Source organism: Salvelinus fontinalis, chromosome 9 (genome assembly GCF_029448725.1).
Source record: "Salvelinus fontinalis isolate EN_2023a chromosome 9, ASM2944872v1, whole genome shotgun sequence".
NCBI classification, from domain to species: Eukaryota; Metazoa; Chordata; class Actinopteri; order Salmoniformes; family Salmonidae; genus Salvelinus; species Salvelinus fontinalis.
The window spans coordinates 23,770,456-23,781,858 of NC_074673.1; the positions used below are offsets into that span (position 1 = coordinate 23,770,456).

The 11,403-nt window shown below is 44.6% G+C and overlaps 1 protein-coding gene across 5 annotated transcripts in view; it reads left to right on the forward strand.

Moving 5' to 3' along the window:
* The window catches only part of LOC129862280 (furin-like), a 269,061-nt gene extending 259,449 nt beyond the window's left edge, over positions 1 to 9,612 (forward strand). For all 5 annotated transcript variants that reach the window (XM_055933770.1, XM_055933773.1, XM_055933772.1 and 2 more), the window contains 2 exons: positions 2,252 to 2,380; positions 3,975 to 9,612. In XM_055933770.1, the coding sequence (XP_055789745.1) occupies positions 2,252 to 2,380; positions 3,975 to 4,687 (842 nt within the window). In that variant the 3' untranslated portion in view covers positions 4,688 to 9,612. The remainder of the gene's footprint in view (positions 1 to 2,251; positions 2,381 to 3,974) is intronic.
* The last annotated feature ends 1,791 nt before the right edge of the window (positions 9,613 to 11,403 follow it).

Genomic DNA, 11,403 nt, shown 5'->3' on the forward strand with positions numbered 1-11,403 from the left:
GCCTCGAGTCTTCTTGGATATAACGCTACAAGCTTGGCACACCTGTATTTGAGGAGTTTCTCCCATTCTTCTCTGCAGATCCTCTCAAGCTCTGTCAGGTTGGACGGGGAGCGTCGCTGCACAGCTATTTTCAGGTCTCTCCAGAAATGTTAGATCGGGTTCAATTCCGGGCTCTGGCTGGGCAACTCAAGGACATTCAGGGACTTGTACCAAAGCCACTCCTGTGTTGTCTTGGCTTTGTGCTTAGGGTCGTTGTCCTGTTGGAAGGTGAACCTTCACCTCAGTCTGAGGTCCTGAGCGCTCTGAAGCAGGTTTTCATCAAGGATCTCTCTGTACTTTGCTCCGTTCAACTTTCCCTCAATCCTGACTAGTCTCCCAGTCCCTGCCGCTGAAAAACATCCCCACAGCATGATACTGCCACCACCATGCTTCACTGTAGAGATGGTGCCAGGTTTCCTTCAGACGTGACACTTGACAATCAGGCCAAAGATTTCAATCTTGGTGTCATCAGACCAGAGAATCTTGTTTCTCATGGTCTGAGAGTCCTTTAGGTGCCTTTTGGCAAACTCCAAGCAGGCTGTCACTCTACCATAATTGTATTTTTAATTTAATTTAACCTTTATTTAAATAGGCAAGTCAGTTAAGAACAAATTCTTATTTTACAATGACGGCCTACCCCGGCCAAACCCTCCCCCAACCCGGACTATGCTGGGTCAATTGTGTGCCGCCCTATGGGACTCCTGATACAGCCTGGGATCGAACCAGGGTCTGTAGTGACACCTGTAGCACTGAATTGCAGTGCCTTATACTGCTGTGCCACTCGGGAGCCCAAATAAAGGCCTGATTGGTGGACTGCTGCAGAGATGGTTGTCCTTCTGGAAGTTTCTCTCATCTCCACAGAGGAACTGGAGCTCTGTCAGAGTGACCATCGGATTCTTGGTCACCTCCCTGACCAAGGACCTTCTCCCCCGATTACTCAGGTGGTTACAAACTACTTCCATTTAACAATGAGGCCACTGTGTTCTTGGGGACCTTCAATGCTGCACACATTTTTTTGTACCCTTACCCAGGTCTGTGCCTCAACACAATCCTGCCTCAGAGCTCTATGGACAATTCTTTCGACCTCATTTAACTAGGTAAGTCACTTAAGAGCGAATTCTTATTTACAATGACGGCCTACCCCGGCCGAACCCTAACTCAGACGACGCTGGGACAATTGTGCGCTGCCCTATAGGACTCCCAACCACGGCCGGTTGTAATACAGCCTGGAATCGAACTAGGGTCTGTAGTGACGCCACTAGCACTGAGATGCAGTGCCTTAGACAACTGTGCCACTCGCGAGCCCCCTCATGGCTTGGTTTTTGCTCTGACATGCACTGTCAACTGTGGGACCTTATTTAGACTGGTGTGTGCCTTTCCAAATCATGTCCAATCAAATTAATTTATCACAGGTGGACTCCAATCAAGTTGTAGAAACATCTGAAGGATGAACAGGATGCACCTGAGCTCAATTTCAAGTCTAATAGCAAATGGTCTGAATACTTATGTAAGTAAGGTATTTCTGTTTTCATTTTGTCATTATGGGGTAGTGTGTGTAGATTGAGGATTTGTTTTATTTAATCCATTTTAGAATAAGGCTGTAACGAAGCAAAATGTGGAAAAAGGGAACGGGTCTGAATACTTTCCGTATGCACTGTATATGTTGAAGACGGTGGGGGTGCATCCCTGTCTCACCCCACAGCCCTTGGGAAAGAAATGTGTGTTTTTTGCCAATCTTAACCGCACACTTGTTGTTTGTGTACATGGATTTTATAATGTTGTATGTTTTCCCCCAACACCGCTTTCCATCAATTTGAATAGCAGACCCTCATGCCAAATTGAGTCAGAAACGTTTTTGAAATCAACAAAGCATTAGAAGACTGCCTTTGTTTTGGTTTGTTTTTTTGCCAATTAGGGTGTGCAGTTTATCTCTCTCTCTCTCTCTCATGTTTTTAGTCAGCCTTTCTTCTCCTCTCCCTTGGTTTGTCAGTCAGCTCACCTACCTCTTCCTTCTTCTCATCATTATATTACTATCTCTCTGACACACTCACCCAGTCTACCTCTCTCCTCTTGGGGGTATTGAATTGTTCATTCTCTTTGTTCTTCTTTCTCCTCTCTCTTGAGTTTGAAATGTGTTCACTCTCTCTCTCTTCCGCTCCTCTCTCCTCCCTCCTTTCTCTCCTCCCTCCTTTCTCTCCTCCCCCTCTCTCAGGTGTGTTGAGTCAGTTTACTCTGATCCTGTACGGTACGGGCTCCAGCTCCATTAACGCCTTGTCTCCTGACTTCCCCCGGCCGTCCAACAACAGTTGCAAGACCTTCGACGCCCAGCAGATCTGCATAGGTGAGACACACTGAGACAGCTAGCTAGCACTAAGATTCGTACTCTCTTTACACATTGAGACATCGCCCTCCATAGGTAACTGCTGGTACTGAGGGTGGGACATGTTGAGTTCCTTGCTCATTGCTATGGACAGTATTCACTTACTTGACCTACTTATGAAGTTATCTAGCCTAGCTCAGGTCATAATATATTCAGTGTCTAGTTTGAGGGCTGCGCAAAACCATGAATACACATTTAATGCCAAGCCAAACCCATTTGAAAGTTAATTGTCTCACTTATCGTGATGTTGTGACTCTTGTACGCCAGCTATGAATATGTGAGAAAACAACATATGTGGTTCACTAGAAAAGCAGAGAGGGTATGTAGTAGTGGCTGGCAGGCAGCAGTAGGGCTATGACATTGAGAGAGGTGTTGGGTTGGAGAGCAGCTGTGTTTTGGGAGGCTGAGAGGAAGCAGATGGGGTCAGATGCCTCTTGGTGACACTCAGCATGTGGATGTGGGCTTCTCATGCATATGGCAGGATTGTTAAAAGGTTTCAGGCATGTTTTTGCCTTTTTGTGTTGGGTTTTATGTACGAGCGTTTGTCCCCACTGACTGCTCAGAAAAGCAGCACCTCATCCCCCTTTGTATGGGTATCATCTCGCTTTTTCACTCTCTCATCTCTTATCAATCAATCAATCAAGTTTATTTTATATAGCCCTTCGTACATCAGCTAATATCTCGAAGTGCTGTACAGAAACCCAGCCTAAAACCCCAAACAGCAAGCAATGCAGGTGTAGAAGCACGGTGGCTAGGAAAAACTCCCTAGAAAGGCCAAAACCTAGGAAGAAACCTAGAGAGGAACCAGGCTATGAGGGGTGGCCAGTCCTCTTCTGACTGTGCCGGGTGGAAATTAGAACAGAACATGGCCAAGATGTTCAAAATGTTCATAAATGACAAGCATGGTCAAATAATAATCAGGAATAAATGTCAGTTGGCTTTTCATAGCCGATAATTAAGAGTTGAAAACAGCAGGTCTGGGACAGGTAGGGGTTACATAACCGCAGGCAGAACAGTTGAAACTGGGACAGCAGCAAGGCCAGGTGGACTGGGGACAGCAAGGAGTCATCATGCCCGGTAGTCCTGACGTATGGTCCTAGGGCTCAGTTCCTCCGAGAGAGAGAAAGAAAGAGAGAAGGAGAGAATTAGAGAGAGCCAAGATGTTCAAAATGTTCATAAATGACAAGCATGGTCAAATAATAATCAGGAATAAATGTGTTGGCTTTTCATAGCCGATCATTAAGAGTTGAAAACAGCAGGTCTGGGACAGGTAGGGGCTCCATAACTGCAGGCAGAACAGTTGAAACTGGAACAGCAGCAAGGCCAGGTGGACTGGGGACAGCAAGGAGTCATCATGCCCAGTAGTCCTGACGTATGGTCCTAGGGCTCAGGTCCTCCGAGAGAGAGAAAGAAAGAGAGAAGGAGAGAATTAGAGAGAGCATACTTAAATTCACACAGGACACTGGATAAGACAGGAGAAGTACTCCAGATATAACCAACTGGCCCAATCTCTTACTCTTTCTCTTTCCCTCTTCCCCTTTCTCCCCCTATCCAGAGTGTAGCCCAGGCTTCTCCCTGTTCCTGCAGGGTTGTGTGAAGCTCTGCCCCCCCGGCTTCACCTCAGGCCCCCAGCTCCTCAACCTGTCCCTGGACAACTGGGTGGACTTGTCCTCCGTCCAGGCCTGCCTGCCCTGCCATCCTGCCTGCCTCACCTGCTCCGGACCCAGGCCCAACGACTGCCTCTCCTGTCCCCCTCACAGTCACCTGGTCCTCACCGCCTGCCTACACCAGAACCAAGTACAGCGCAAGTCCCCAACCGGCCAAGTCCTCCAGGGAGAGGGGAGTGGACCAGGGGAGAGCCCAGTGGGGTCAGAGCAGGGGGGAGAGGGAGAGCCTCCAGGGCCTAACCTGGGCCTGTCCTCCCCTCTGGTTACCCTGCTTGCAGTGCTCAGCTGTGCCTTCATCTTGGCAGCCTTCGCTGGGGTTTTCCTCCTGATGCAGCTGCGCTCTGGTTGCGCCCCCTGGGCCCGAAGGACCAAACTGCACTCTGTGGAAACTGGGGGTGGGGCCTCGGGGGGCATCCGTGTGGGCTTTGGCTTCGGCCTGGGGCTGGGCTGGGAAAGGCAGGGCATGGTGTCTTATAAGGGGATCCCCACTGTGTGGAGGGCGGAGGACCAGGTAACACTGGGGGGCTCTGAATCGGACAGCGAGGAGCTAGACTGCCACAGTGAGAGGACAGCCTTTATCAGGACACAGAGCTCCCTCTAGCCCCCTCTCTGACCCCTACATCTGGGGGAAACTCTCTTCAGAGGGGTTGGTCTCTCCGGCCCCTTCCTCTGCTGGAGCTTATGGGTCTGTGGTTTAGGTCTGGCTCAGGCCTCGTCCCTTGCTGAGACTGATACACAGAGATGCTGATCCAGGGATGTGATGGCAGCCCAGCAAGCACCTCCAGGTCCACTGATTCACCCTCAAGCATTAGTCAACAGAAAATGTTTTAATTCTATAAGTACCATATTTTATTGTATATTATTTTCCTTTGCTTTTAAAGACTTAAATAAGATTATTCCCCTGGCCCAAGGGTAAAGGGAAACTACAGTTTCTGAATTGAGTTGGGGATCCATAGTTTTCGCTAATGTTTCTCATTGACCTTATTTTTGTTGCGGTATACACATGGCCCTGAGCCTCGGTCCTAATATGAGCAGGCATGGGAAGAGATCAGCATACATGCGCGTGTATGTGTGACTGTGACTTTGTACACAAGAGCTAAATAGTCGCCCAACACAGTTTCTGAGTGGATGAAGAACACAGCAGGGTTTATTTAATGTACAACAGAGAGAGAAAGAGAAAGTTTGGATTTGTAAATTAGATTCTCTCTGTGATAAACACCTTCTGATTAAACTTTTTCCTACTGCTTGTTCTTTGAGAGCTTCCTACTCTGCTCTATAATCAGTGGGCTGCTGCACTTCTTCAGCAGCTAATACAACCCCACTATACACTGAGTGTACAAAACATTAAGAACCCTTCCTAATATTGAGTTCTACAAGGTGTCGAAACTGTTCCACAGGGATGCTGTCCCATGTTGACTCCAATGCTTTCCACAGTTGTTTCAAGTTGGCTGGATGGCTTTTGGGTGGTGGACCATTCTTGATACACACAGAAACTGTTAAGCATGAAAAACCCAGCAGCGTTGCAGTTCTTAGCACAAACTGTTGCGCCTGGCACATACTGCCACACCCCGTTCAAAGGCACTTCAATATTTTGTCTTGCCCATTCACCCTCTGAATGGCACACATACACCATCCATGTCTCAAATGTCTCAAGGTTTAAAAAAATATTTATATAACCTGTCTCCTCCCCTTCATCTACACTGATTGAAGGGGATTTAGTGGCATCAATAACGGATCATAGCTTTCACCTGGATTCACCTGGTCAGTCTATGTCATGGAAAAAGCAAGTGTAGAAACATCAGAAATGCAGCACAGACTCTTTTGGAGTAGTCTTCAGGGTTTGATAACTATTGAGCTTTAGTTTAGAAATATTGTCCACAACAGCTTAATAGCACTGAATACCAATATAGGCAACTGTTGAAAGGCAAAAGTCCTAGCAGTGTGGTAGTTTGTTGGACATAAGCAGAAAGCCCATGCATCAATCAGCAAACACACACCCTGTAGAACAAGTGGGAGGAGGGATGGCAGATTATATTAGTAAGCCACTTGATTATATTGGCACACTGGTTTACCTATAGAGGGATTTACCAACCCTGCGGTAATGTGTGTTGCCATCTTTCTAAAAAAGCACTTAACCCAAAAAGCTATTTGACCTTCTCAACATTTCTCTATTCTCTTGTTTTTGGCAAGAAATTACATCATATTGTCTTCATTCTCCCTCTGGAGGCTGTATTGATTTTCAGGGTTTCTTTCACCGCCAAGTCTTTATCAGTGGAAAGAAGAGAATAGCGTTCTCTTGTTATTGCACACTTCACACACTTTGACAAGCAAATGTATTGGCTTGCTGGTATTTTTCACCTTGGCAGACATGCATTATTAAGTTATTGGTATTATCTTGTATTTTTAAGAACATACAGTACCAGTCAAAAGTTTGGACACAACTACTCATTCCAGGGTTTTTCTTTATTTTTACCATTTTCTACATTGTAGAATAATAGTGAAAACATCAAAACTATGAAATAACACATATGGAATCATGTAGTAACCAAAAAAGTGTTAAACAAATTTTAGATTCTTCAAAGTAGCCACCCTTTGCCTTGATGACAGCTTTGTACACTCTTGGTATTCTCTCAACCAGCTTCATGAGGTAATGTAATGCATTTGAGCCAATCAGTTGTGTTGTGACAAGGTAAGGGTGGTATACAGAAGATAACCCTATTTGGTAAAAGACCAAGTCCATATTATGGCAAGAACTGCTCAAATAAGCAAAAAGAAACGACAGTCCATCCTTACTTTAAGACATGGTCAGTCAATCTGGGAAATTTCAAGAACTTTGAAAGTTTCTTCAAGTGCAGTCGCAAAAAACATCAAGAGCTATGATGAAACTAGCTCTCATGAGGACTGCCACAGGAAAGGAAGACCCAGAGTTACCTCTGTAGCAGAGGATAAGTTCATTTGAGTTACCAGACTCAGAAATCGACAATTAACTGCACATCAGAATGCACCTCACAGTTCAAGTAACAGACACATCTCAACATCCACTGTTCAGAGGAGACTGCGTAAATCAGGCCTTCGTGGTCGAATTGTGGTAAAGAAACCACTACTAAAGGACAGCAATAAGAAGAAAAGACTTGCTTGGGCCAAGAAACACGAGCAATGTACATTAGACCGGTGGAAATCTGTCCTTTGGTCTGATACGCCATCCCATCTGATTTCTGATACGCCATCCCATCTGATCGCTTAGTGGGACTATCATTTGTTTTTCAACAACAGGACAATGACCCAAAACACAACTCCAGGCTGTGTAAGGGCTGCATCAGATGACCTGGCCTCCACAATCCACCGACCTCAACCCAATTGAGATGGTTTGGGATGAGTTGGACCGCAGAGTGAAGGAAAAGCAGCCAACAAGTGCTCAGCATATGTGGGAACTCCTTCAAGACTGTTGGAAAAGCATTCCAGGTGACTACCTCATGAAGCTGATTGAGAGAATGCAAAGCGGTCATCAAGGCAAAGTGTGGCTACTGTGAAGAATCTAAAATGTATTTGATTTGTTTAACACTTTTTTGGTAACTACATGATTCCATATGTTTTATTTCATAGTTTTGATGTCTTCACTATTATTCTACAATGTAGAAAATATTTAAAAAATAAAGAAAAACCATTGAATGAGTAGGTGTGTCCAAACTTTTGACTGGTAATGTTCAGTTGAAGTCGGAAGTTTGCATACACCTTAGCCAAATACATTTAAACTCAGTTTTTCACAACTACTGAAATTTAATTAGAGTAAAAATTGCATGTCTTAGGCCAGTTAGGATCGCCACTTTATTTTAAGAATGTGAAATGTCAGAATAATACTAGAGAGAATGATTTATTTCAGCTTTTATTTCTTTCATCACATTTCCAGTGGGTCAGAAGTTTACATACAGTCAATTAGTATTTGGTAGCATTGCCTTTAAATTGTTTAACTTCGGTCAAACGTTTCGGGTAGCCTTCCACAAGCTTCCCACAATAAGTTGGGTGAATTTTGGCCATTCCTCCTGACAGAGCTGGTGTAACTGAGCCAGGTTTGTAGGCCTCCTTGCTCGCACGTGCTTTTCAGTTCTGCCTACAAATTTTCTATAGGATTGAGGTCAGGGCCTTGTGATGGCCACTCCAATACCTTGACTTTGTTGTCCTTAAGCCATTTTGCCACAACTTTGGAAGTATGCTTGGGGTCATTGTCCATTCGGAAGACCCATTTGCGACCAAACTTTAACTTTGTGACTGATGTCTTGAGATATTGCTTCAATATATCCACATAATTGTCCTCCCTCATGATGCCATCTATTTTGTGAAGTGCACCAGTCCCTCCTGCAGCAAAGCACCCCCACAACATGATGCTGCCACCCCCGTGATTCACGGTTGGGATGGTATTCTTTGGCTTGCAAGCCTCCCCCATTTTCCTCCAAACATAACAATAGTCATTATGGCCAAACAGTTCTATTTTTGTATCCTCAGACCAGAGGACATTTCTCCAAAAGTACGATATTTGTCCCTATGTGCAGTTGCAAACCGTAGTCTGGCTTTTTTATGGCGGTTTTGGAGCAGTGGCTTCTTCCTTGCTGAGCGGCCTTTCAGGTTATGTCGATATAGGACTCGTTTTTACTGTGGATACAAATACTTTTGTACCTGTTTCCTCCAGCATCTTCACAAGGTCCTTTGCTGTTGTTCTGGGGTTGATTTGCACTTTTCACACCAATGTACATTCATCTCGAGGAGACAGAACGTGTCTCCTTCCTGAGCGCTATGACGGCTGCGTGGTCCCATGGTGTTTATACTTGCGTACTATTGTTTGTACAAATGAACGTTGTACATTCAGGCATTTGGAAATTGCTCCCAAGGATGAACCAGACTTGCGGAGGTCTACATTTTTTTCTGAGGTCTTGGCTAATTTCTTGATTTCCCATGATGTCAAGCAAAGAGGCACTGCGTTTGAAGGTAGGCCTTGAAATACATCCACAGGTACACCTCCAATTGACACAAATGATGTCAATTGGCCTATCAGAAGCTTCTAAAGCCATGACATAATTTTCTGGAATTTTACAAGCTGTTTAAAGGCACAGTCAACTTAGTGTATGTAAACTGTATGTAAAATTGTGATATAGTGAATTATAAGTGAAATAATCTGTAAACAATTGTTGGAAAAATTACTTGTGTCATGCACAAAGTAGATAACCTAACCGACTTGCCAAAACTATGGTTCGTTAGCAAGAAATTTGTGGAGTGGTTGAAAAACGAGTTTTAATGACTCCGACCTAAGTGTATGTAAACTTCCGACTTCAACTGTATATTCTGAACTCGTCGAATCAATCATGCCGATACAATCAAGGTTATAACATATTTTAAATAGATCATATTGGATTGTATTTTATATTATTTTTTAATTTTTTATCCTTTTTTATTTGACTGATGGTTGATGTCAATATTGTGGGGATAAATGTCATGCTGAAATAAAATGACTTTGGGAGGTCATGTGAAATGAGATCTGTTGTGTTGACCCATTCACAACAGTCAGCCAAAACTTACAGACACACTCACACAACACACTCGCAGAGCTAATGCCCTGTCAGAGGCCGCCAGCGGTACACAATCCCACTTCCTGATCTCTAGGGCTTGTTTTGGTTGTGCTGCCAAGTTAACTCTCCTCTACCTGTTTTCTCCTCCACACTACTCAGCTACAGGAAGAGCATTGCCCGATCCCCCAGAGATGCAATAACTTCCTCTAGCACCTAGATACTGCTGAAATACCAGTACATTAATATTTAACCTAGATTAATTTGAATGGGAAAAGTTGTGCATGTCCGTCAGTAGTATTTGCAGAGATCATTAAGAGGAGTTTTCCTCCAGCCTCCTGAAGAGTAGAGAGGGGAGCAGGTCTAAGATAATAGTATATCCTGAATGCGCCCCATAATTAGATACGCAGGGAGAAATTGTAGCTCATTTAGGGAACCCCTAACCTGTGCATGCCTTGCATGGCAAGTACGTGTGTGTGAGTGAATGAGTGTTGTGTTGAATCTGCAGAGGAGATGGAGTGACTTGCCATATACTTTCACTCACCCATGTAAGTGTGTGAGTGTGTGCTGTAGGGGTTGTTCAGTGGTCATTATGTCTGTCCTCTGTGTCCTTGCTGCAGTGGGATGTAGGAAGAGTCTACTGTAGTATTTGTATTGTTTTTATTAAGGATGCCCATTAGCTGCTGACAAGGCTGCAACATTAAGTCCACTATTATTCTACAATGTTGAAAATATAAAAAATAAAGAAAAAACCTTTAATGAGTAGGTGTGTCCAAACCTTTGACTGGTACAGTATACAGTCGTGGCCAAAAGTTTTGAGAATGACACATAATTACACATTAATTTTCAAAGTCTGCTGCCTCAGTTTGTATGATGACAATTTGCATATACTCCAGAATGTTATGAAGAGTGATCAGATGAATTGCAATTAATTGCACAGTCCCTCTTTGCCAGGCCCAAAAAACATTTCCACTGTATTTCAGCCCTGCCACAAAAGAACCAGCTGACATCATGTCAGTGATTCTCTCGTTAAGACAGGTATGAGTGTTGACGAGGACAAGGCTGGAGATCACTCTGTCATGCTGATTGAGTTTGAATAACAGACTGGAAGCTTCAAAAGGAGGGTGGTGCTTGGAATCATTGTTCTTCCTCTGTCAACCATGGTTACCTGCAAGGAAACGCGTTCCGTCATCATTGCTTTGCACAAAAACGGCTTCACAGGCAAGGATATTGCTGCCAGTAAGATTGCACCTAAATCAACCATTTATTGGATCATCAAGAACTTCAAGGAGAGTGGTTCAAATGTTGTGAAGAAGGTTTCAGGGCGCCCAAGAAAGTCCAGCAAGCGCCAGGACCGTCTCCTAAAGTTGATTCAGCTGCGGGATCGGGGCACCACCAGTACAGGTGTGAGTGCATCTGCACGGACAGTGAGGCGAAGACTTTTGGAGGATGGCCTGGTGTCAAGAAAGGCAGCAAAGAAGCCACTTCTCTCCAGGAAAAACATCAGGGACAGACTGATATTCTGCAAAAGGTAGAGGGATTGGACTGCTGAGGACTGTGGTAAAGTCATTTTCTCTGATGAATCCCCTTTCCGATTGTTTGGGGCATCCGGAAAAAAGCTTGTCCGGAGAAGACAAGGTGAGCGCTACCATCAGTCCTGTGTCATGCCAACAGTAAAGCATCCTGAGACCATTCATGTGTGGGGTTGCTTCTCAGCCAAGGGAGTGGGCTCACTCACAATTTTGCCTAAGAACACAGCCAT